General features: G+C 40.0%; 1 protein-coding gene across 2 annotated transcripts in view; it reads right to left on the bottom strand.

The window, feature by feature from the left end:
• Window positions 1-222: 222 nt before the first annotated feature.
• The window catches only part of UPP2 (uridine phosphorylase 2), a 43212-nt gene continuing 16358 nt past the window's right edge, over window positions 223-27076 (bottom strand). Inside the window, exons 4-8 of one of the 2 annotated variants that reach the window (XM_047772668.1) lie at window positions 26675-26789; window positions 23074-23283; window positions 14499-14645; window positions 1696-1874; window positions 223-1185 (exon numbers count right to left, since the gene is read on the bottom strand). In XM_047772668.1, the coding sequence (XP_047628624.1) occupies window positions 1732-1874; window positions 14499-14645; window positions 23074-23283; window positions 26675-26789 (615 nt within the window). In that variant the 3' untranslated portion in view covers window positions 223-1185; window positions 1696-1731. Of the gene's footprint in view, window positions 1186-1563; window positions 1875-14498; window positions 14646-23073; window positions 23284-26674; window positions 26790-27076 lie in introns of those variants that run through there. The other variant, XM_047772667.1, reaches the window with a different exon arrangement.

Raw genomic sequence — 27076 nt, 5'->3', positions numbered from 1 at the left:
GATAGGATATGCTAGTAGAGAAAACACACATGAACAAATGTATGGGCACACACACACATTCTGTTAGACAGGAGGTAAGAGGAGGATTAACTGTGATTCTTTAATTTTCTCTCTCTCTCTCTCTCATAACCTCCTCTTCTCTCAATAAAAAGGAAAATAAGATTTTCAAAGAGGAGATAGATAAAAGTTCAAATTAAAGGCTTATGAAGAACCTCTGAAGTAGTTTCTATTTGGTCTATGAAAAATCTGAAACACAGTGAAAACCCCACTAATGACTGCCATGTTATTCTACCTTACTTTTATTTTAGTTCTGATCTCAGTATTTGATGGTCAATTACTGGGATGCCTTAAAAATTGCATGTCAAGGGAGTTCCCGCTGTGGCACAGCTTAAGGATACAGCACTGCCTTTGCAGTGGCTTGGGTTTGATCCTTGGCCTGGTGCAGGTTGCAGCAGTGGCTTGGATTCAATCCCTGGCCTGGGAACTTCCATATACCATGGGTGCAACCAAAGAATAAATAAATTACATGTCAAACATATCTATGTTCAAAAAAAGCTCCCAAACTTATTCACTTTTCAGGGTATTATTTATTGTTAATTATAAGCAGGAAAAAAATCTTTCATGGTTGGAATTAAACTTTATTTGAACCATAACAATATAAATATATGTATACAACATTACATACTATTTAATATTATAAGCCATCCTCCACCCATCCTCCATCCATGCCTCCCAACTCCTAAGAGTATCAGCTTTAGAACTCCTAGGCGGCATCAACTCATGCTGGGTGTCATGCACCTTCTAAGTGACCTCAGGCCTCCCAGAAGGTCAAACTGAATAGGCAAGGTGCAGGCAGGGCACAGGCAAGATCTGCTTCAAACTCACACAAAAGGATGGGTTTAACATCTTGAATTCAAGTCTAAATTCAGTTGTTATTAATTCCTCAGCCTATGAGGTTAATATAGACATGAATACAGCCTTTTCCAAAACACATTTCCTTTTAAAAGAAAAGCAAATTGCTAGAAGGTGATGTAATCATTTGTGATTTCAGAAGAAAAATGGAGATCTTTCTTTGCATTTCCAAGGATTTTCATTCAAAAATCAATGTGTGATCTCGAGTTGTTATAAAATCACAAACATGGGCAAACCTAAGCCTCTAATCCTATTCTGTGGTGCACTGAAATCCTGCAGGGGAAAAAAAGAAGTATGGTCATATTTCCCTAAGAGTAGCTTTTTCACATAGACCTACATTATGCTGACACTTTTTTTTTCTGTAAATATTTTGAATGTGCATGATCCATTTCTGTCACTTGTCCAACAGCTACAAGTGCCTGACAACGTTCTAACATGCATTTCTGGATGGGTTTCAGAAACAGAATGACGGGTAACCATATCTACAAGTGGTTGATCTATTTTGATGGGAGCTTAATTAATGCTGCATATGAAACTCCAAATGTCACAATACAGGAGTTTTACAATTTTAATTATTAGACTGACTTAGCTAACTCATTTTAAAATGGGATTTGAATTTAATTTAACATAAGTTATTAAATTTGTTTGCAATATATTCATTTTTAAGAGAAAGAGTTTTATAAAAATCACTCAATTATGATGTGAGCACATGGATGAGAACTATATTAAAAATAAAATGCCACAACTAATATATGACTTGAGCGTTAAAACTGAAACTACAACCTTATGGGGAAGGATTGAGCTGCCCAGCTATGATGTCTAGTCATGAAGTCCAAGCCGCTGTTTGATGAACTTGGCAATTAGGAGCTGAGGTCTTTTCTGATATTCCGCCAGAACATCATGTGGAGAGTTGATCTGGTCACATTCAAGTCTGTTGAGAAGTGTCACACAGACTACAGCAGCTAGAAGAGCAGATTACACTGTTACTGAACACATGGGTTTATCTTTTGTGTTGAAACATTACCCAGACACCCCTGTGTCCCTAACACGTGTACTTTGCATTTGTTGTCTTCTCTGTCATGTAAATGCAACCCTCTGACCCCTCTATACTTCTGCATGAATTATCATTCATTTTTCTCTGGACTCAGGGAGTTCCCGTTGTGGCTCAGTGATTAATGAATCCGACTAGAAACCATGAGGTTCTGAGTTCAACGCCTGTCCTTGCTCAGTGGGTCAAGGATCCGGCGTTGCTGTGAGCCGTGGGTGTAGGTCGCAGACATGGCTCAGATCCTGAGTTGCTGTGGCTCTGGGGTAGGCTGGCGGCTACAGCTCTGATTAGACTCCTAGCCTGGGAATCTCCATATGCCATGGGTTCAGCCCTAGAAAAACAAACAAAAAAAGGTTTTTTTAAATTTTCTCTGTACTACCACCAAACCATCTCCATATGTTAATTGAGATCTTTTGCAGCACTGTCTTCTCCTTTCCCCTACGACTGGCTAGACTAAGGCTCAGAAAAGCTTTTTGTTGGAGAACAAGGAGAGCTCTTTGCCATCTAAGATACACACACCTCCAGCTTTCTATCCCACTTCTAATTCTTTTCTTTTTTCTTTCTTTTCTTTTTCTTTTTTTTTGGGGGGGGGTCTTTTTGTCTTTCTAGGGCTTCACCCACGGCATATGGAGGTTCTCAGGATAGGGGTCTAATCAGAACTACAGTGGCAGGCCTATGCCACAGGCGCAGCAATGTGGGATCCGAGCCACATCTGTGACCTACACCACAGCTCATGGCAATGCCAGATCCTTAACCCACTGAGAAAAGCCAGGGATCAAACCCATAACCTCATGGTTCCTAGTTGGAGTTGCTTTCACTGTGCCGTTATGGGAACTCCCACTGCTAATTTTTAGAGCAGGCTTTTCTCACTGGAGGATATAACTGGAGAGCCAGCCATTTTTCCTGAGATGACATTTTATTCCTTGTGCAATGTGTGAGGTTGCCTGCTGGAGAGTGAAGTAAATAGAAAAGAGAGATGAATACTTACCTCAGGAAATACCAATAAAGGCAAGTACTGACCCTTATGAAGTTTGAGCAAGAAAATGAAACATAAATGTTAAGAACCAGCTCCATGAAGGAGCACATGTGTCAGCATTTAGTTTCCAAAGAATGAGGATAACATCTTATGATGGTTACAAAGCTAGGGGGAAATAACCAAACATCTTTCTTAAAAAAACAAAAAAAAAACAAAAAAAAACAAAAAAACTTATTTTTGAAAACTCAACATAAAGACCGTATCTTTGGTTTGTTCCATCAAGAAAGATCTAGAGAGAAACACTGAATTCCCAACAAATTCTTTATTTTTAGTTTCTCATGAAATCATTGATTTCAAGGAATGTGGTTGCTCACATTGAAATCAGAGTCAACCATTTTGAATTGATAGCAGTGTCATAGTCTCTGTCTTCATCTGCATCATTTTACAAAGGATTTCGGTGTATCTGGGATTAGCTGTAGCTACACTGACAAGCTTTGAGGTCATGAAGATAAAAATTGGGTGTGAGTGTGATGTTTATTTATTTGACTTCACTATTTCAGACTTTAGAAGATCTGGATTTGAGAAGGAGAAGTGGACTGTAATTATATTAGATGCTATCTTTTTTGTTTGGTTTAGCTCTTGCTTTATGTGGGGAATTTATGATACCATTTAGACCTCATAGCTGTACCAAGAGCTAGCTATTATTTTTATCCCCTTTGACAAATGATGAAATGAGGGATTTGGAAAGTCAAACAAATGGCCCGGTAGGACACAGCTAGTAAATAGCCCATCAATTCCCAGCCTCCTAGACCTCAGAGGAGAATTCTCTATCTCCCATCATCCTCTCTTGAGCTGGCACATGGTGAACCATTAGGCATACCTGCCCTGACCTGTCAGTCAAACCAACCCTCCTGTTCAGTGAAAGGAAAAGCAGTGAAAATATCCAACTTGAGCTGGGTCAAATATTTCATCGCCTAGAACCTTATTTATTCAAAACTCATTCGATTGTAAAGCAACTTGGCTGAACAAGCAAATGGAAGAGCTTCCCTGGCTTTTCAAGTTAATGATCAGCCAGTCAGTGAAGGCTGACAGGGGCTGGTGGTAGCAGGGAAAAGATGAAAGTCCTTCTCTAATCCCTCACTTGGCAGAAGGATAAGAGGTTACCGGTGCTCTGTACTTGTCATGGAGCAGGAGCTAACTTTACTAACCATCTTCTCTGGTGACTCCAAGGGTTATGCCAAAGAGGGACAAGAACAAGTCATAGCCATCTTGGTCGTGTTATCTTGACGCTGGAGGAACCATTAATAAGCAGCATATAATAATCTTGTCGCCTGAAATTACTATTTCCAAAAGCAAGTAAAAGGGACTAATGACCCAAAACAATTTGTCGAAATTAAGCCTGACATCTTTGCTACCATAATCCTCAGATTGGGCAGGGAGGATGGCTCCTGTGGAGGGATATTTAGTGACCTAGCTGTCACCAAGGAGGAACATACCAGCGTCAACATGGAACTTCCAGTGATTCTCAACTCTTTAGGATCGTTTTTGATCCCTTTGCAAATCTGATTAAAGGTGTAACTGGAACCTCCTTTTACAAAAATACATATGTGTGGGAGTTCCTGCTGTGGCTCTGTGGGTTAAGAACCCAAGATTGTGTCCATGAGGATGTGGGTTCAGTCCCTGGCCTCACTCAGTGGATGAATGGTCCGGCCTTGCTGTGGCTGTGGCTGTGACTCTGATTCGACCCCTAGCCTGGGAACTTCCATATTCTGAAACTGCAACTGTAAAAAGAAAATAAAATACACATATGTATATACACACAAAATATTTGTATGTAATTTCAAGGACTTCAGGGCCCCTGGAGCCAGCCTAAATGGTCCCCCGGCCACCCCCGCTTTAGCCCCACCTTTCTTATTCAGAATGGATTTCCTGGAAGGGTTCTCCCGGAAACTATAGACAAAGATACATGTGAGACACAAACTCCCTTTGCACCACAGAACCAAGCAGGGCTGGGTCTTGGAAAGTGGCAAAGAAGCAAAGCTTGGCTTTGGAGTTCCCAGGCCCTTAGGACTGCTCCTCTCCCATCTCTCCCTGGCCCTTTTCAGGGTCCCCTTCACTCCTCAAGGTCTGAGTTTATTAGGCAGGCCCCATCTTTACTCCCTGTGCACCTGGTGTATAAAACATAGCAATCTCAACAATTTGGAACCTTTGCACATCCTCTGTCTCCTCTGAGACATTACTATTAGGCTGTTGGCTACTAGTCAAAAACCAAATGGAGAAAATTTGTACTCAGAGGGCCCGATCAAAGCCAAGGAGCATAGGAACAAGTTGTTTGTCTAGATCGATGTTTCTTTTCGTTTTGTCTTGTTTTTTATTTATTTATTTATTTGCTTTTTAGGGCTACACCCACAGCATATGGAATTTCCCAGGCTAGGGACTGAAGCAGAGCTGTAGCTGCCAGCCTGCACCACAGCCACAGCAACACAGGAGCCTAGCCTCATCTGCAAACGCCACAGCTCAAGGCAAGGCTGGATCCTTAACCCACTGAATGAGGCCAGGGATCAAACCCGCATCCTCAGGGATACTAGGTGGGTTCGTTACTACTGAGCCCCAATGGGAACTCCCTAGATTGGTGTTTCTTAATATGTGCTCCATTGGCCACCTTCATCAGAACCAGAGCTTGTTAATAATGCAGATGTTTAGGCTATATCCCAGACATAGAGAATTAAGGAGTAAGAAAGGGCAATTAATCTGTATTTTAGAAAAAAAACTTCCCATTTAAATTACTGACACATTAATATTTGACAGCTATTGCTTTGAAGGCTTTAAACTCAGTTCTGACTTAAATTAAAACAAATGTTCAAACCTGCACCTTAGTATTTTAGGTTCCCAAAGAAATGACAGAACCAAGATTTAGCATTAACTCTATCAAGGATTTTCCTGTATCTTTTATAAAATTGTTACTAAAGACACTGTTCGATTGTAAAGTAAACAGATAATTTCACTTAAGTCTAACATTTGGACAAAGTTTTTATGACAAACCTCAAATGTTTTCTTTTATAATGTAATGAGTGCTGTATAATTTGGAGTGTTTCCATTTTCAGCTGTCCTCCAGGAAATTCAGAGCTAAATCTAAGTATTTAGATTAAGTATTATACTTCCAGGTAGCCCCATCCACTCCCTTAAATATAAGCCTCTTGGTCTTTTTACCTTTGCTTAAATTATGTTATACATTCATCTCATATTGAAAGTTGCTGCTAATACTATTCCAAGAAAGGAAAGTATAAGGAAGCTGTCAGTGGATAAATATGTTACTCTTTTACACCATATGGAATAGTGAAGGGAATGGGAGTCAGGATGCAAGAGCTTTCAGGGCTAGTCCATCTTTGTTTCAGTACAGCTCTGTTTCCATAGCCAGGTCCCTCTATACTCTCTGGGTTTCATTTCATTCTCTGAGAAAGGAGCATGTTGGATCTCAAAAATCTCTCCCAAATCCACACCCTCATCTTCTGTGTCTCCCACCATTGCATTGGCTGTCATCTCCGGGAGGTCCAGCTACAAACTTTGGGGATGTGAGCTTCTGCTCAAAGCCAGACCTCCAACCACAGACATGTCAGGATGGGCAGAGGATGGAGCCTGCTGTGCTAAGGGGTGGGGGCTCAAGCAGAGAGAACCCATGAAGCCCCACTAGGGTGACAGCAGGCAAGAGGCAGGTCACAGGTAATGCCAACATGCACAGGATGGAATCTGTGGCCCCAGATCATTCTCTGACATGTGAGTGTGCTTGTACAAGGAAGGCAGGAGTAGGACAGAAGACAGGAGAGAATTGAAATGAATCAAACAAAACTCTAGATACTGACCTTGGTTAAAAATATGTAGGGAGTTCCTGTTGTGGCTCAGTGGTAACAAACCTGGTCCCTGGCCTCAGTGGGTTAAGGATCTCATGTTGCTGTGGCTGTGGTATAGGCTGGTAGCTACAGCTCTGATTCAGCCCCTAGTCTGGGAATATCCATATGCCACAGGTGCAGCCCTAAAAAGAAAAAAAAAGTAAAAACCAGCAAATCAAGAAGAAAGAAATTTTTTAAAAATCTTGCCTTTATAAAAGTAGTAAATTAATCTCTTACCATTTGTGCCTGACTTTAACTGACTTTCATGTGTAGCTACTGAATAAGTATCACCATAGCACTTAATTTGATTCCAACACTAACTAATACTGTAACTTGGTATATGGTTAGACCTGCTCACAACTTTTAAAATAGAAAATTTTGCCTTTTTGTTTTAGTTTTTTTTTTTTTTTTGGTTGTTCCTCTGAATAGAGATCTGAGCCTTGTGCACCCACGAGAGGCTGTTGTGAAAACAGACACTGCAGAGCATGGTGCCAAGGGGCCTCATGTCAGATGGAGCCAAGTTCAAAATCCAGTTCAGCCACTTCTTATTCACTACGAGAACTTGGGAAAGTTAAACTCTCTGAGCCACAGTGTCTCTCATGAGGTACTGTGAGGGTGAAGAGCTGTAAGAAGCTGCCTTTTGCCTTTGTGTAATAATATTTTGAAATCCCAATCCCCACCCCACCCCCCATTTTTGAGTTAAGAAATGCTCCAGCTCCAGACTGAATATAATCTTAAATCCTTATTGTAATATCTTTTTTACTTTATCAACGATCATCCTACAGGAGCCCAGTATCCTTCATGGCTGGAACCAGCAGAAGAATATAAAATGGAATAAAAGTCAGGATTCTGCTCCCTTTCACTGAATGTAATAAAGCAATATTATGAAGACTGAATATATCCCAAAAATTCCCAGTATCTATCAAAAGAAATAACACTGAATTCTTCCTTTACCTTAGAGAAAAACCACTGAGAGTGCTGCCAACAACCAAAGACAAAGAGGAAGATTTAAGCGAAGCTAATCTTAGGTAAATATTAGGTTCCATACATTGCCATGCAAGCAAGCACCTGTCAAAAGGCAGCCAGCACTGTCTTTTAAAGATGGATAAAAACTAAACATACTTATCACAAGTTCACAGTGCAAAAGGATTATCATCTTTAATCGGAATGTTAGGGGGTTAATTAAAGTAGATTTTGCTTTCAGAGAGGGATGGATGTATGCATATTATAAAACCATAGATGAATGCATTTATGCAGTATTGTTCAGGGGGGTTAACCTTGTGTGGAAGGTTCCACTCTTCACTGTGAAATAATTTCATGAAGGCCACTGTTTCCCTTCACCCAAATCCTTGTCAAAGGAACAATGGATTCCCACTATTCCTTTTCAGGAATGAGATAAGAGGGTGTCTATGGCCCCATTTCAAGCAGTTTGTCCATTTATTAAGTATCAGGAGACCCAAGGGCTATAGATATAGCAGAAGTACTGTATGAACCTTACAGCAAAGGGTGGCTTAACTTTAAGGCTTTCCCTCTTCCTGTGTAGACAGTTATGAGGCACTCTAAAGTCCTTTACACAATCCAAGCCATAAATGAAGCTGGGCAATGAAGGAACAAGTTGAATTTGCTATAGTCATTTTCCATGGTCAGTAGGGGTTGAGTAGTCATTCTATTCATTCATTTGTTCATTCATTTAGCAATTATTCATTGAATGTCCATTTGGCAGATATTATTCTAAGTGCTAGACATATAGCAAGAAAATGATAAGCAAGGTCCCTGTGCTCATGCTACTTGTATTACAAGGAAGAGAGATGCTAGATATATACATTCATGCATTACTGCATGTATAGAAATATAGTCTGGTATGGTGGTAAATGTGATGCAGAGAGATGAAGTAGAATGAGTGAGTGAGTTTAGTCTAGGTGGTCATGCAAAACTTCTCTGATAAAGTGAGATTTATGGTGAGATCTGATATTAATTGTAAAGACGAGAAGTCCTAAGACCTCCTTGTCCTAGGTGAACACAGAAAGATCTGTTTCTGCACCAGTCCAAGCTCAATGAGTGAGTCCTCTGAGTTGGGACAATGAGTCTCTAGGAGACCCTTGTTTGAATAAAAAAGTGGTTATTTATAAGCTGAAACCATTAGCCATCATCACCTTAGTATGAAGTCAGATTGGTTATCCAGTCATCTGGAAGTATTAAAGGGACATAAAAGGCCATTAGAGAAGGCTGTCTGAGAGACTGGGTGGAAGGGGCCATTACTGACAGTGGAAGTGGGATGAAGGGGGAGAGGGAACAGGCTTGGGAGCCCTGAACCTTTGGTGTCAGGTGAAACATTTTCCAGTGTTGCCTACCATTGGTATATAACCTCCCTAATGTCCTCTATGTTAAAACAGCTGCTTGTGAAAGCTCTCTCAGCCCTTCCCCAAAGCAAGCTTTTCTAGCTCATAGGGTTTTTCCAAGCTTCACTGCTATCAGGGAAGTCTGTAATGAAGCGGGGATAAAGATGGGAATATGGCAGCATCATATGCATGGGATTTTCATCTGTGTCCTTGGTGGTTGATCTTCCTGTACCAGGAATTCACCTTTGAAAACAGTGGTGTCTGAGGGAGAAAGTTCCTGTCACCATAAAGATATTTGGACAGAAATACTCCCAAGAACTATAGAATTATAGAGACAATCTTTGGTGTAAATGCTGGTAGCCCAGAAGGGGTCTGCTCCACAAAAATGCTGCATCCTTGGGCCTGAAAGAGCTATTGGCAGGCTGAAATCAGCTACCAACAGCTTCAGCATCAGCAGAAAAAGGAAGATGCAGCAGGGAGCAGGAATGACAGCAAGCTAGAGAGAAGAGAGTCCAGGAGGGTATCTGCAGGTGGCAGAGAGAGCAAGGTCACCAGGATGTGCAGCAAGGACAAAAAAATTCCTCAGAGGTTTCAGCAATATCCTCAAAGACAGAAGACTTCTCTGAGGTTTCAGCAATATCCTCAAAGACAGAAGGACTTGAGTCCGGGGTTCAAAAGCCTAGAACTTTCTCTAGCTGCCTCTTAAAAAAGAACTAATAGTCAGCACCAAACTTACATCTGGGCAGCAGTTTGTGAGTTGGCATTTTGTGTTTAACTAAACTGGTTACCAAATTCTGCTCCATTTGCCTGTCAGGTGTAGCCATGACTGTGACCACTTGCTGTTTCCATGAGAAAGAAATGTGAGGAGACATTTCCTGGAGCAGAAATATCAGAATCCAGGTGCTCCTCCAGGACATGTGCTGGTTGGGCTGCTGCTCAGGCAAGGGCAAGCTGCCCCCAACTGGGCTCCTACTCTCACTAAGTTGTGGAGGCAAACACAGATGTTTTTGTTTCTCTGGAACAAACGAGTATTAATGATGACCCTCCAAAGAGGACCAGGGTGCACTTGCATCCTACACCCATATATTATAATAATTTGCATATAAATGCATTCTGAGAGATGAGAGAAGTTAAGAGTAGGGTTTCAACAAATAATCTCTTCTTTGACTGGTGACTTCTTTCTAAAACATGTTTTTAGCAATGTCACCATATATATTTTGTTTATGGTTTTGTGTGTTTAAATTGATTGACAATAAGGACAAATATTGGAATTAAAACTCCACTTGTGATCAAATAGGGCATATTTATGCTGTAACTATTTACTTCTTTTTTGAAGTTTTCCTCTTTGGTGTCAGGACACTAAACTCTCCAGCTGTACTGCCAAGTGCTCTGGCCACTCCTCCTTGGTTTCTGATGGGTCTCCTTCACCAAGCCTAACTTTTTTATCCATTTCTTTACCCATTCACTTTGTCACCTCATTCATTGCATGACTTTCAATGCCATCTATATGCTATCAACTTACAGTTTTACTTTCCCAGTCCAAACATCTCACCTGAACTCCAGATTCATAAATCCACCTGCTTACTTGGCTTCCATTTGATGTCTACTACTCCCAAATCCTCACCCAGTTTTCTTTATCCCATTGTGATAACTCCATCCTTCCTGGAAGTCATTCTTAACTATTGTCTTTCTCCCCCAGTTCTCATCAAAGTGTCAACAAATTTTATTGGATTTGCCATCAAAATGTCTCTAGAGTATGACTGCTTCTCACTTCCTCCATTGCTATTGCACTGGTTTAATCATCTCTCCTGAGACTACTCCATCAGCTCTCCTGCTTCTCTCTCTGCTTCTGCCCTTGGCTCCAGTAGACTCTTCCCAGATCAGCAGTTAGTGTGCTCCTATTCAAACAGGCATCAGACCTGGTCACTTCTTTATTCAGAACCTTCCCATAGCTTCACATTTTGCTCTGGGTGGAAGTCCCAGTTCTTATAGGTACCAGACAGCCCACACTCCCTCCATCTCCTACCATCTCTGCTGCTGTCAATCCCTTCCAGCTACTCTGGTCTCCTTGTCTCTCCAGCATACTCCATGTGCTCTGGCCTATTGACCTTAGATTGCATTTCTGATTGCATTTCCCAGACTGCTTTTGCCCAGGTACCCATGTGGCATTTTCCTAAATGGCACTTTCTACTGACCATTTTTTGGCTTTTTTTTTTTTTTTTTTTTTTAGGGCTGTACCTGTGCCATATGGAAGTTCCCAGGCTAGGAGTCGAATTGGAACTATAGCCACTAGCCTACGTCATAGCCACAGCAATGCCAGATCTGAGCAGCGTCTGCTGTCTATACCACAGCTCATGGCAATGTCAGATCCTTAACCCACTGAGCAAGGCCAAGGATAGAACCTGCGTCCTCATGGATGCTAGTCACATTCATTTCCACTGAGCCACGACAGGAACTCCGGACCATGCTATTTTAATTTATAGTTTTCCTCCCTACCTTGGTTGTCCCCATGCCCTTTCCTTCCCATATTTTCCACCATCACACTCCTCCACATATAACATGTTACTCTGTTGCTATAGATTACTCTTTATTGTTGTTGTTTATCTCCTCTATGAACTCCACAGGGGCAGGGACTCTGTTGTCCAATGCTGTATCCATAGTGCCTGCGCACTTGGACCACTAGTTGATACACAGAAGGAAGTCTTACTTTAAGAAGGTAATGATTGAGACAAATCTTATCAGACAAAGATCTTATTTAAAAACCAGGCTTCAGGAGTTCCTGCTGTGGTATGGCAGGTTAAGGATCCACCATTGTCTCTGCACAGTGGGTTAAGGATCTAGTGTTGCTGCAGCTGAGGTGTGGGTCACAGTTGTGACTCAGATTCAATCCCTGGCCCTGAACTTCCATATGTCACAGGTATAGTCAAAAAGAATTTTTTTAATTAAAATTTAAACAAAAGCCAGGCTTCTTAGTATTATGCCATGCACTCAGTATGCACACTGTAAAACACATTTGAATAGATGACATACTTTATGGACTTTATCCTTAAAAATAGATAGTTGCTGTGTGAAATGCAAAGCTGAATTTTTAAAAAAGTTGCTCCAACATTTTCTTGGATATCAGTATTAATATTTGGGGACTACTTCCCACTCAAAAATACTATTTTAGATGGTACTATTTTGCTTTATATTTGAGGCTTTCATAGTCAATTTTTTTTTCTTTTTATGACTATACCCATGGCATATGGTAGTTCCCAGTCCAGGGACTGAATCTGAGCCACAGCTGCGACCCAAACTGCTGCAGGTGGATTCTTAACCTGCTGCGCCATGGTGAGAACTCCTATAGCCAATTTAATTAACTTTGCAGCTTTACCTCTTCCATCATCAATAAAATTTAAAATAAAATTTAAAAAATTTTAATCTAGAGGACGACTATGAAAATAATTTAAAATCACAAAAGAATAGTTACATTGACTAGTCCTTGGAAAAGCTATGTTTTACTCTAATAGATTTTCTGGGTGCTGATCAGGTTAGTTATTGGAATAATTTCACCAAAAATAAAACCGCATGTTGCAACCATGTTTGGTTTCTTAATACCATTCTCCACCCAGAGGAGCCAGAGCTTCTTGGAGAAATGGCTGATCCCAGGCCTAAGGCAAGGAAAGTACAAGTTGTACCTCAGAATGCTGTTGTGCCTTAAAGCAAGAAAAGTCTAAGGGCTAGGAGGATTGTGTAAAAAAGGACAAAAGAGTGCACTAGAAGGGGCTCTTCCTGGTCAAATTTGGGATATTTCAAGTATCAAAAAGAATAATGACAGAAACCACTTACAACATACTGCTTTGAACAAAATCCACAAAACAGTAAGTACTCTCTGCCACCAAAAAGAAAAGGAAAGAGAGAAAAGGAGAGGAAGAAGGAGGAGTGTGAGAAAGAAACGTTCATCTTGAAGAATGTCAGCTACTAAATGTAGAAGGAATGATGGAATTAGAAAATCATTTTGCAGGCCATGATAAAAATCACTGGGAAACGACCATTGGGTTATAGGATATTCATTCACAAGGCACTAAATTATCATCCCAGAGGTTACTTGCTATTTACAAAGAGAAAACTTTAATTTTTCAATGGAAAGAGGAGTTATCCTTTGAACCAAGGAATCCAACCCAAAATTACTAATTGTGGGATATTGTTACATTACCTTGCCCTGATGTGGTGCCATGAAAGTTTACGTTACTATGAAGTATTCTTGCCACATAGCTGAATCTAATGAAGTCATTAGACTTTGCTTCTGCTTTACAGAAAACATTCAATATAAATGCACAAGTGAAACCCTCCAAAGGTGCATACAAATCTAGAACACGGACATTCTGGAAGATAACCGCCTATACTCTTCAAAAAATCCTCTCTCCCTAGGGAAATAATAAAAGGAGAGTAGGGAGACAATTCTAGATGTAGAAATATAGAGATACAATAACCGATTGTATTAATAACCAATATCTAATGACCTTACAGTCTATGAAGTTAATTCAGTATTAGATAAGAAAGAAATCTTTAAAGATATTTTTAGGAAAGTTAGAAAATTTAAATATGGAGTGGATGTTAAGTGATGTTATGAAATGATTTTTACTTTTCTTAGCTTTTTTTGGTTTGATAATTATACTGTGGTCAACAAGAGAACATCCTTATTCTTAGGAAATAACGCTGAGGCACAAGAGTTAAGTGGTATGATATTTGTAATTCCTTACAGTAATTCAGGAGAAAATAACCACATAAGTGTATGTGTATATACATCCACACACAGACATATATTTACAGAGTATGAACAAATGTCGACAAAATATTAAAAACTGTTGAATCTTGGTAAATGGTACACATTTATTATACTATTTTCTTCAACTTTTCTGTATCATTTTTTTTTCAAAGTAAAAAGGAAAAGCAAAAATACATGGAAATTAACTTTAAAAATAAATAAATAAATAAAAACACATTACTCCACTGATGTTGTGTCCTTTGATGGACAATTTTAAGAATATTTTATTTGTGTCCTCTCTTGATAAGTTCAATTGTAGCAGAAAACAGCCAATACCAGTATGAAGAAAGCAGAATTTGCTGTCAAGTCTTGACTACAAGGTGATCTAGGATAACTCACTCTTGAACCTTGAGGTTTTTTTTCCTTGTGCACATAATAGGAATAATATCCTGCCCACTCACAAGATATTATGAGATAATCATGCATTCAAACCAAAGTAATATAAAGATGGTTTCCCTTTTCTTCTGAAGCATGAAAAAAATGTCATGAAAGAGGAAAATTTGACCCTTGGCATTCATGAATGTCTTACCTTTTAGACCACAAAGTCTACACATGGCCGCAAACACTGTACATTCCATTTCAATATTCCTGATGCCGGCGTTATATGCTCTCTTCAAGTAATCTAGCCCTTTTTCTCTGGAAAATGAGCACAGTGCTCCATCTAGTCGACCCTGGCCTAAGAAAGAACAGAGAATGTTTTTGACTTGATGTCCAGTGCTCTCTCTTTAGCTGACGCAAACTCCTGCATCCCAGGCAGGATAAATCTGGGCATCTACATCATCCAATTAGAGGACCTGGAGCTAAGCTTTGCCCAGATCAACAGTCCTATACTGAGAGAAGTCTCCACGATACTGAGCACCCAGCTCTGGGGCAAGTAACCATCCCTCCTTCTTAGAGCTGCAGTGGCCACACTGTGCCCAGGGACAGCAGGACCTAGGAGGTTGCTGAGAGATCTGCCCTTTGAGGACAATCTCAGGTTGCTCCTATGACTGGCAGATGGCCCAGGAACAGGTGCTAAGGAAGAAAACAAGGCTGCAAGCCCCAGGATGACTCTCAGCTACTTTATGATCAGGATGGTGGTTTGGACACTGCAGCTCCATCTGCCTGGTGAACCTGGTGACCATATGCTAATGATCAATTTGTCCACCTTATTCCTGCCCCTACACCTTTTGGGCTTCATCTCACCCTCTTATGGTCACCTTTTCCCTTCTAGGCTGCTCTCATTGTTCATTTATCATTAATTCCTCCTGTACCAACTAGTGGGGCGAGAAGGAGGGGGAGAAAAGCCCAATGCTGTTGCTCCTCCTCCACTGCACATATGTGGGAACAGACTTCACTGCAGCCCATCCCCAAGGGCGGCCCAGTTGAGGCATGGAGGCCAGTAGACTGTCACCATCCATTACTGCACAATCATCTTTTTGCCTCCCTTTCCTCTCCTTTCTTCCCTTTCTTCTATATTTCATTTACTTCCAGCCTGGCTGTGTGTTCTTCTCATTCCCTCCTTCTTAGGGCTACCTGGCAACACATCTGCTGGCATGGTATTTAAGCTTATTCAGACTCAGATGTCCCAGAAGCCAAATAGGTAATGTAAACAAGGTCTCTGGTCATAAGGGAGCAGCCTCACATCATCTTCAGTGAATGTAGCCCCAGATGTGGATTCAGGGTTTGCCAGAACTACCATGCATAAATTATTTTATATTTTAATGTTATGTTTTGTCAAGAAGCCCCAAATCTGGATTTTCCTGTGAAATTTCCAGAAATTATAAATGTTGGCAAAATATTTCACATTTTAAACAATAAACATGTAGTTTAATGAACATATTCAAACACAGCTATACTATAAGATTTTTAGAATTCCCTCTAAGGAATGATACCAACCCTGGTTAGATTCTTTCTTTCTTGTAGAATGAACAAGGTCTGTCCTGTCCCTTGCCCCTTGTAGCAAGATCTGGTACTTGTCAGTCACCTTTAGTTTTTTCCTAAACTTGATTTGGGGCTGAGGGGTAAAATAACTGCTCTGATCCCTTTGGGATTTCCTCCCCCTAGAGTTTCTTATCCCTTTGGGATTTCCTCCTCCCACTCCAGAGTATTTCCTCATTTCCTGATTCCCACTCTTTGCTGGGCACAAGATCCCTTTTGAGGTACAGGCAAGTGTACCTGAAAATGGCAAAAACGTAGAATCAGCATGTTCCCCTTCTACCAGTGTCACCAATTTAAATAAAGGCATAACAGGGGAGACAGGATTAAGATGGTGGAATAGAAGGATTGGAGCTCAACTTCTCTCCTAAAAACAACAAAATTCATAATCAAAAATACTGAGCAATCTTCAACCAAATGGACCAGAAACTTTCAAAAAGATATCCTACTCCAGATGACAAAGAGGAGACCACATCAAGAGGCAGTAGAGGTGATTATGCAATATAAGCAACCCCATACCACCTGGGTAGGAGGCCCCACAGACTGGAAACTAACTGGTTCACAGAGACTCACCTACAGGAGTGAGAGTTCTGAGCCCCACATCAAACTCCCACATGTGGGGATCTGGCAGTGGGAGAAAGAGCCCCCTAAGCACCTGGCATTGAGGGCCAGTGGGGCTTGTGCACAGGAGCTCCACAGGGCTGGGGAAAACAGAGACTCCAATCTTAAAAGGCACACACAGACTTTCATATGCGCTGGGTCCCAGGGCAAAGCAAAGTCTCCATAGGAATCTGGATCAAACCTGACTGCAGTTCTTGGAGGACATCTTGGGAAAACAGGGGTGAATATGGCTTGTTGTGGGGGGAGGACATTGGAAGCAAAGCTCTTGGGAATATTCAGCGCATGCCTTTCTCTGGAGGTGGCCATTTTGGGAAAATCTAGACCCACCCATCAGCACTGAGAAGCCCCAGGCCAAACAACAATCCAAGTGGGATCACAGCCCCACCCCTCAGTAAACAGGCTACCTAAAGACTCCCCCAGGCACACAGCCACCTATAATCCCATCCAGAGACTAAGCCCCACCCACCAGAGGGATAGGAATCAACTCCACCTACCAGGGAGCAGGCATCAATCCCTCCCATCAGGAAGCCTACAGCAAGCCCCATACCAACTTCAGCCACAAGGGGGGAAGACACCAGAAGAAGCAAGGCTACAACTCTATTATCTGTAAAAAGATTACCACACCAAAAACCTATAAAAATGAAAAGACAGAGAACTATAACTCAGATGAAGGACAAAGAAAAAAAAAACCCAGAAAAACAGCTAAGTGATCAGGAAAAAAGACTTTAGACTGTTGATGCTGAAGATGATGCAAGACATTGGAAGTAAACTGGAGGTAAAGATGGATAACTTACAGGAAACACTGACCAAAGAGATCCAAGTTATAAAACTTAAACAAGAAGAGATGCAAAATACAATAACAAATAAAAAATTAACTGGAAGCAGCTAACAGCAGAATACAGGAGGCAGAAGAACAAATAAGCTAGGTGGAGGACAGATTAGTGGAAATTATGGATGCAGAGCAGAAAAGAGAAAAAAGATTGAAAACAAATGAAGAGAGTCCCAGAGAACTCTGGGACAATGTTAAATGCACCAACATCTGTATTATAGGGGTGCCAGAAGGAGAAGAGAGAGAGAAGGAGACAGAAAAAATAGTCCAAGAGATAATAGCCGAAAACTTCCCTAACATGGGAAAGGAACCACTCACTCAAATCCAGGAAGCACAATGAGTACCATATAAAATAAACCCAAGGAGGAATACACCGAGACACATATTAATCAAACTAACCAAAATTAAAGACAAAGAGAAAATCTTGAAAGCAGCTAGGGAAAAGAAACAAGTTACATACAAGGGAACCCCAGTAAGGTTATCAGCAGATTTTTCAGCAGAAACTCTGCAGGCCAGAAGGGAGTGGCATGATATACTTAATGTGATGCAAGGAAAAAACCTCCAACCAAGATTACTTTACCCAGCAAGGCTCTCATTTAGATTTGAAGGAGAAATCAAAAGCTTCACAGATAAGCAAAAGCTAAGAGAATTCAGCAACACTAAACCAGCTTTACAACAAATACTAAAGGAAATTCTCTAGGCAGAAAAGAAAAGGGCACAACCAGAAACAAAAATACCGCAAATGACAAGGCTCACCAGTAAAGGTATACATACAGTAAAGATACAAAATCATCCATACACAATTATGCCACCAAAATCAGAAACAGTGAGAAGAGGAGGGTAGAAATGCAGGACACTGGAGTTGCACTTTCAATTAAGAGACCAACAACTTGAAACAGTCTCATATATATATATGAGATTGTTTATATATATATATATAGAGAGAGAGAGAGAGAGAGAGAGAGACTCATATCGAAACTTCAGAATAACTGCACACCAAAAATCTACAATTGATATTCAAACAAATAAGAAAAATCAACTCAAATACAACACTAAGGATAGCCATCAAACCACAAGAGGAGCGAACAAGAGATGAAGGGAAGAAAAAAGAGGAACAAAAACAAATTCAAAGCAATTCATAAAATGGCAATAAGAACATACATATCAATAATTACCTTAAATGTTAATGGACTAAACACCCCAACCAAAAGACATAGACTGGCTGAATGGATACAAAAACAAGACCCATATATATGCTCTCTTTAAGCGACCCACTTCACTTCTAGGGACACATATAAATTGAAAGTGAGAGGATGGAAAGAAATATTCCATGCAAACGGGAATCATGAAAAGGTTGGAGTAGCAATACTCATATCAGACAAAATAGACTTTAAAATGGAGAATATTTTAAGGAACAAGGAAGGTCACTACCTAATGATCAATGGAAGGTCACTACCTAATGATCAATCCAAGAAGAGGATATAACAATTTTAAATACCTAAGCCCCCAACATAGGTTCACCACAATATGTAAGGCAGCTGCTAACAATCTTAAAAGGACAAATCAACAATAACACAATAATAGTGGGGGACTTTAACACCCCACTTACAGCGATGGACAGATCATCCAGACAGAAAATCAATAAGGAAACACATGTCCTAAATGAAGCATTAGACCAGATGAACTTAATAGATATTTATAGGACATTCCATCCAAAAGCAACAGAGTACACATTCTTCTCAAATGCACATGGATCATTCTCCATGGGCTACAAATTAAACCTCAGTAACTTTAAGAAAATTGAAATCATATCAAGCATCTTTCTGACCACAATGCTATATGACTGGAAATCAACAACAAGAAAAAAACTGCAAAAAACACAAACACATGGAGACTAAACAACATGCTACTAAACAACCAATGGATCACTGAAGACATCAAAAAGAAAATTAAAAAAATATCTAGAAGCAAATGACAACAAAGATACAACACTCCAAAACCTATGGGATGCAGCAAAAGCTGTTATAAGAGGAAAGTTTATAGCAATACAAGCCCACCTCAGGAAATAAGAAAAAGCTCAAACAAGCTAACTTTACATCTAAAGCAGCTAGAGAGAGAGGAACAGACAATACCTAAAGTTAGTAGAAGGAAAGAAATCATAAGGATCAGAGCATAAATCAATGAAATAGAAAAGAAGAAAACCATAGAAAAGAGCAATGAAATGAAAAGCTGGTTCTTTGAAAAGATCAACAAAATTGATAAACCCTTAGCCAGACTTATCAAGAAAAAAAGAGAGAGGACTCAAATCAGTAAAATTAGAAATGAAAAAGAAGTAACAACAGACATCACAGAAATACAAAGGATCATAAGAGACTACTACATGCAACTATATACCAGTAAAACAGAAAACTGAGAAGAAATGGACAAATTCTTAGAAAAGTACAATCTTCCAAGACTAAACCAAGATGAAATAGAAAAGATGAATGGACCCATCACAAGTACTGAAATTGAAACCGTGATTAAAAAACTTCCAACAAAAAAAAGTCCAGGACCGGATGGCTTCACAGGAGAATTCCACCAAACATTTAGAGAAGAGCTAACACCTCTCCTTCTGAAAATATTCCAAAAAATTGCAGAGGAAGGGACACTCCCAAACTCATTCTATGAGGCCACCATCACCCTGATACCAAAACCAGATGAAGATACCACAAAAAAAGAAAACTACAGGCCAATTTCACTGATGAACATCGAGGCAAAAATCCTCAACAAAATACTAGCAAACCACATCCAACAATATCTTAAAAGGATTGTACATCATGATCAAGTGGGATTTATCCCAGGGATGCAAGGGTTATTCAATATCCATAAATCCATCATTGTGATACACCACATTAACAAACTGAAGAAAAACCACATTATCCTCTCAATAGATGCAGAAAAAGGCTTTGACAAAATCCAACACTCATTTCTGATAAAAACCCTTCAGAAAGGGGGCATAGAGGGAACCTACCTCAACATAATAAAGGCCATATATGACAAACCCACAGCAAACATCATTCTCAAAGGTGAAAAGCTGAAAGAATTCCTGCTGAGATCAGGAACAAGACAAGGATGTCGGCTCTCGCCACTACTATTCAACATAGTTTTGGAAGTCCTAACCACAGCAATCAGAGAAGTAAAAGAGAAAAAAGGAAGCTAAATTGGAAAGGAAGAAGTAAATCTATCACTATTTGCAGATGACATGATACTATACCTAGAGAATCCTAAAGACTACCAGAAAACTGTTAGAGCTCATCCATGAATTTGGCAAAGTCCAGGATACAAAATTAATACACAGAAATTGACTGTATTTCTATATATTAACAATGAAACATCAGAAAGAGAAATTAGGGAAGCAATCCCATTTACCATTGCATCCAAAAGAATAAAATACCTAGGAGTAAACCTACCTAAAGAGACAAAAGACCTGAACTCTGAAAACTATAAAATGCTGATGAAAGAAATCAAAGATGACACAAATAGATGGAAAGACATACCATGATCTTAGACTGGAAAAGTCAATATTATCAAAATGACTCTACTACCCAAGGCAATCTACAGATTCAATGCAATCCCTATCAAATTACCCAGGACATTTTTCACAGAACTTGAACAAAATATTTTAAAGTGTATTTGGAAGCACAAAAGACCCAGAATAGCCAAAGACATCCTGAAAAAGAAAAATGGAGCTGGAGGAATCAGGCTCCTGGACTTCAGACTATAGTACAAAGCAACAGTCATCAAAACCATATGGTACTGGCACAAAGACAGAAATATAGATCAATGGCACAGAATAGAAAGCCCAGAATTAAACCCACACACCCAGAGCCAACTAATCTATGACAAAGGAGGCAAGAATATACAATTGAGAAAAGATAGCCTGTTCAATAAATGGTGATGGGAAAACTGGACAGCCACATGGAAAAGAATGAAATTAGAACACTTCCTAACACCACATACAAAAATAAACTCAAAATGGATTAAAGACCTAGATACAAGACCAGACACTATAAAACTCTTAGAGGAAAACATAGGCCAAACACTCTCTGACATAAACAACAGCAATATCTTCTCAGATCCACCTCCTAGAGTAATGACAGTAAAAACAAAAGTAAACAAATGGGACTTAATAAACTTAAAAGTTTCTGCACGGAAAAGGCAACCCTAAACAAAATGAAGACAACCCACAAAATGGGAGAAAATATTTGCAAATGAAATGACTGACAAGAGATTAATCTCCAAAATGTATAAACACCTTCTGCAGCTCAATACCAAAAAAACGAACAACCCCATCAAAAAATGGGCAGAAGATCTAAACAGGCAATTTTCCAAAGAAGACATACAGATAGCCAAAAAACACATGAAAAGATGTTCAACATCACTCATTATTAGAGAAATGGAAATCAAAACCAGTATGAGGTACCACCTTATACCAGGCAGAATGGCCATCATCCAAAAGTCTACAAACAGTAAGTGCTGCAGAGGGTGTAGAGAAAAAGGAACCCTATTACACTGTTGGTGGGAATGTAAATTGGTGCAACCACTGTGGAAAACAGTATGGAGTTTCCTCAGACAACTAAAAATAGAACTACCAGAGTTCCTATCATGGCTCAGTGGAAGTGAATGTGACTAGCAGCCATGAGGACACAGGTTCGATCCCTGGCCTTGCTCAGTGGGTCGGGGATCCAGCATTGCCATGAGCTGTAGTGTAAGTCGCAAATGCGGCTCAGATCCCGTGTTGCTGTGGTTGTGGTATAGGCTAGCAGCTCCAGCTCCAATTCGACCCCTAGACTGGGAACCTCCATATGCCACACAGTGCGGCCCTAAAAAAAAAGCCAAAAGCCAAATAAAATAAGAATATATTAAATAAATAAATAAATAAAACTACCATTTGATCCAGCAATCCCACTCCTGGGCATCTATCCAGAGAAAACCATGACTTGCAAAGACACATGTACTCTGATGTTCGTTGCAGCACAATAGCCAAGACATGGAAACAACCTAAATGTCCATCGACAGAGGAGTGGATCAAGAAGATGTGGTACATATACACAATGGAATATTAGTCATTAAAAGGAATGAAATACTGGCATTTTTAGCAAAATGGATGGACCTAGAAATTATCATGCTAAGTGAGTTCAATCAGACAATGGGACACCAACATCAAATCTTATCACTGACCTGTGGAATCTGAAAAAAAGGACACAATGAACTTCTTTTTAGAACAGATACTGACTCACAACTTTGAAAAGCTTATGATCTCCAAAGGAGAGAGTTTGGGGGGTGGGGTGGGGTGGGGGGATGCACTGGCGTTGTGGGATGGAAATCCTATAAAATTGGATTGTGATGATCATTGTACAACTATATATATAATAAATTCATTGAGTAATTTTAAAAAATAAAATAAAATGAAGGCATAACAAGGACAAGATTATGCTGACATCACTAATTGTGAGTATACAGTTGGTTCTTGGCAGGTTAGACCCATTCTCCAAATAAATTCATTACTTGGGTGTCTCTGGTGCTTATTGTGTCCTGACATTCCTATGCTTTAGCAAGTTGAAATGTCAGTTTCAGTTCCTTTTTTAGTCCCCAACTATTAATTCTCTAAAGGAGAGCTTATAATTTAAATTATGGGTTTGAAAAACAAAGAGTTGCTGCCAGTTTTCTGCTGCTTTCACAGTTTATAAATTCTCACCTTCATAAAAATCATGGGTACACATCGTATGTCCAATGAGAGTTGGGAAGTCAGGAATTTCTTTGCTACAGTTGAGTAGTTCCTCAGCCAGTTCTTTGTCAAGTTCTGTACTTCGGGTGATGGTATTGTCCAAGATGACCTGTTCAAACTGGGGCTTAAAGAAGGAGTCTACGGCTTTATCTGTTATTACAACAGACCCTGGTGCAATCCCTACAATGTGAGAATAAATAAGTGATTACAGAAGAATGTCACTTAGAGTTTACTTGTGTTTTCTAGAGTTTGCTTCTGACACATAGTATGTAATCTCTTCTGCCAGCATTAATGAATGCTAGTTGCTAATAATTCTCCCCATTTTCATCTTTTAAATTATTTTCTCTTCCAAATGCAATTAAATAATAACATTCAGAAGGGGCATTTTTACATTTGCTGTCTTCCCAGATTCATATTGACAATGTGATGTGGTTTAGATTTCAAGAAATACATGACTCTTGGACATGCAAATTAGTATTGGCCTTCGGGCTCAGATTTGAATAAATTAGGTCAGGAATAAACTAGATGAGCCTGCTAGCAAGTAGCTTTCATAAAGTGATGTGACTGCTTGATATTTAATCTTCTCTGAAACTCCTTGATTACTATAATTTCTTTGCATCTCTGTTCCCTCTTCCTTCTGACCCCTATCACTTCCACTCCCTCCCCCATACCCCTCCCCGATGTAAATGAGGCCTCTTGACTGACCTTCCATCACTACAAAGTCTGGCTTGCTCCTGCGATACAAGTCTCAGGGACCTTATAAATCATTTTCTGCCGACTGTTACTCTCCTGGCCTGGCGTGTTCTCTCATCCTCCCCCACCAACTTTCATCAGACTAACCCCAACTCATTCTTCAGGTACCAGCTTAAGTCACTTACTTTAAAAGATCTGAATATATAGAGGGAGAAAAAAATAAGAGGCAACACAGATAGATTCCATTCAATTTCCCCAGGCCCAGCTTTTGACCTAGTGTTTGACCCATTCTGGAGCCTGGATGAAGGGATATATATTGATAGGACACTAGACTCTCTTTGTCTAAACAGTCTTCACACTTTTTGTAATTATTCGTGTTTATCTGTTGCCTTTTATAAGCTCTATAAAGACAAGAGCAGTATCAGTCTACTTTTGCCTGCTCAGGACTAGTATTATGCCTATCACATTATACGTACTCAATAAAAATTTAGAATGAGGGAATACTTCCATAGAGATGCCATAGAGCAAGATCTACAAACTACAATCCACAGGCCAAATCCAGCCCGTCTTTGTAAATAGAATTTTATTGCAACATAGTCACATTCATTCATTTGCATTTTTTCTATGATTGCTTCCACACTCCACACTCTAATGGCAAGAGTCGTGAAGTTGCAACAGAAACTGTATATCCTGCAAAGCCTAAAATGTTTACTATCTGGCTCTGCGCAGAAAAAGTTTACCAACCCCGACCATAGAGCGTAGCCATATCCTTCTGCATTTTTACAAATTCCAGCATTGTTCAACTTGGGGTTAATTTTGAAGATCCAGCTAGAGACCAAAGGTAGTTTCTGATGATAGAGCCTTGGTGGGTCAGATACTTTTAAATAGGTCAAACATGTGGCTTCTTGAATTACTTACAATGTTCTAAAAATAGGAAAGTGAGAAGGAAGTTGAAAATCTGGACATCAAAGATGGAGTTATTCAGGAGTTCCTACTGTGGAACAGTGGGTTAAGAATCTGACTGCAGTGTCTTGGGTCACTATGGAGATGCAGGTTAAATCCCCTGGCGCAATGGGCCAAAGGATCTGGCTTTGCCACATCTGTAGCATAGGTCACAGCTATGACTTAGATTTAGTCCCTAACCCAGGAACTTCCATTTGCCATGGGCGCAGCCATGAAAAAATTAAAATTAAAAAAATTTTAAAGTTATTCACATGCCACCCTAATATTTAGATGCATTAGAACGTTTATATCCCAGTTGAAGTCTCTCAAAGGCCAAAATGCTATTTAATTGAGTGCTTTATCATCATCAAGTTTTGTTGGCTCTTCTAAGGAGTAGTAACATCAGCAAATAACAACAGCAAAAAACACCAAGCTGCACCTCCATATCCTTCTTAAAACAAACACATCTTTTCAATAAGCTAAGAGTTCTTAATGAGAACAGAACTTCAAAATGAAAGTATCCACAACAGCACAGTGCTTTAATTTCTCACAATTCATAGACCTTTGTTGTGCTACATGAGTGGTCTCTATCATGTTGCCATGAAACAAATCACCTAGAATCCATGACCATGAGCTGGATGGTCAGCAGGGTGCCTTGCCTACGCTGAACATGTGTTAGTATCCAGGGGCAACCACAGCATTTATGGTCATGGTCTATGCAGATAGACCCTTATATCCCGTAACCCAAGAATTATGAGCAATCTTAACAACACTGTTATCTATGTCAAGCCCAAATTCATGGTTCCCTACTGTTGCTTATTTGGGTAACACTGGATGAACAACAGTCCAGAAGAATGCCTGATCCAACAATGATTGCTAACATCCTCCTCTTTGTTCTGGGTGGACATTCATAGATGCCCTACTTTAATCCACCTGAGAGGGCCTTGGCTAGACTTCGTTCCTGTACCACAGCTGTGCAAAGGGCACACAATCTTTTTTGAATGTGTTTGTTTCTAGTGAAGCATGGCTCAACTACCTGTGGCTCTGTAACATCCTGCAAGTCACTTCTCTGGTTCTTTGAGGGTTTCTGAATCCCTTCTTGATCCTAAAATGTGTAATTTTGAGACCAAAATTCAACTTTTTATCTAATTCCCATTCACTCTGTCAACTCAACCTTTCCAGTTACAGTACCCTGTCTGAATCTGCATTTGGTGACATAGTAGAGTTATCTCCTCAGGAGATCTGCTCCTGAAGAAAAGGTGGGAAGAGAAGGAGGTCTCCTCAGAACTTGACCTGAGCCCAGGGTAGAAGTGACAGCCCAGGAAGAAGGGAAGAGGGGAATCTCTGGGAAAACCTTAGGAAGCAACTCCTGATTCTTCCCTAAAAGCCTGGACTGATCTCTTCTGGTGTGTTAATGAGGAAAAGACCTAGTCAAGAAAAGAGTAGTTGCTGACTTGAGCTAAAGCAATGTTTTCCTAAAGCTATTGATGTCTGCTTACTTAGCTGACAAACAAGGCAAATCTTAATGGTTTTTTTTTCTTGAAAGCACTTTTTCTGTCACTTATAAAATTCCAAAGTTTCAAAATTTGCTCTAATCCTCAAAATTTACCCTTATCATCAAAACATTTTTCCTAGCAATTCTTTCACTCTTACAAACACCTAAGTCCATCTGGGCAGTAGACAGTGGGATCGCTCATCTAGGTTTCCATGGCCAGAGAAAAAGATAAACTATATATATATATATATATATATATTTCTTTAAATTCCTTTACTTGTCTTTACATTTAAATTTCTAAATTGCCTCTAGCCCAGCTCCCCAAACATTTTAGCCCATCTGGTTTCTGCTGGGCTCTGAGCATGTTGGTATATTTTGGCAGCTAGCTGCCCTGTATGGAACAACCGCTTGGATTTAATAGTACAAATCAGTCCATCTCACCTATTCCCCCTGAGGTACCGATTCTGATAATGGTAACGTCGCAGCACCGAGCATGGTACAATAATTTAATGAGTTCATGGAGCATAATAGAAATGGAGGGGACGCCCATGCCATGCTGTAGAGAGAAAAGGGAAAGTCATTATACAGCTCACAGACTGATATACACACACAGGACATATTTTCTTCCTTCATTACACGTTAACAGCCCTCAGATAAATTTCCATAATCATTATGACTTTGCCAAAGCAGAGGAAAACGTAAGTCAGCTCTAACTGACGCCTACATGACATGCTGATAGATAGGTCCATCTGTGACCATCAGAGAAAGGCATCTCCCTGCCAGTTAAAGTGAGTTCAGCCCTCACTATCAAGAGCAGAAGGTGGGGACGGCATGGTGTACTGG

Source organism: Phacochoerus africanus, chromosome 3, assembly GCF_016906955.1.
Source record: "Phacochoerus africanus isolate WHEZ1 chromosome 3, ROS_Pafr_v1, whole genome shotgun sequence".
NCBI classification, from domain to species: Eukaryota; Metazoa; Chordata; class Mammalia; order Artiodactyla; family Suidae; genus Phacochoerus; species Phacochoerus africanus.
The sequence above is the reverse complement of the archived record's forward strand: the minus strand, read 5'-3'. Positions and strand labels throughout refer to the sequence as shown.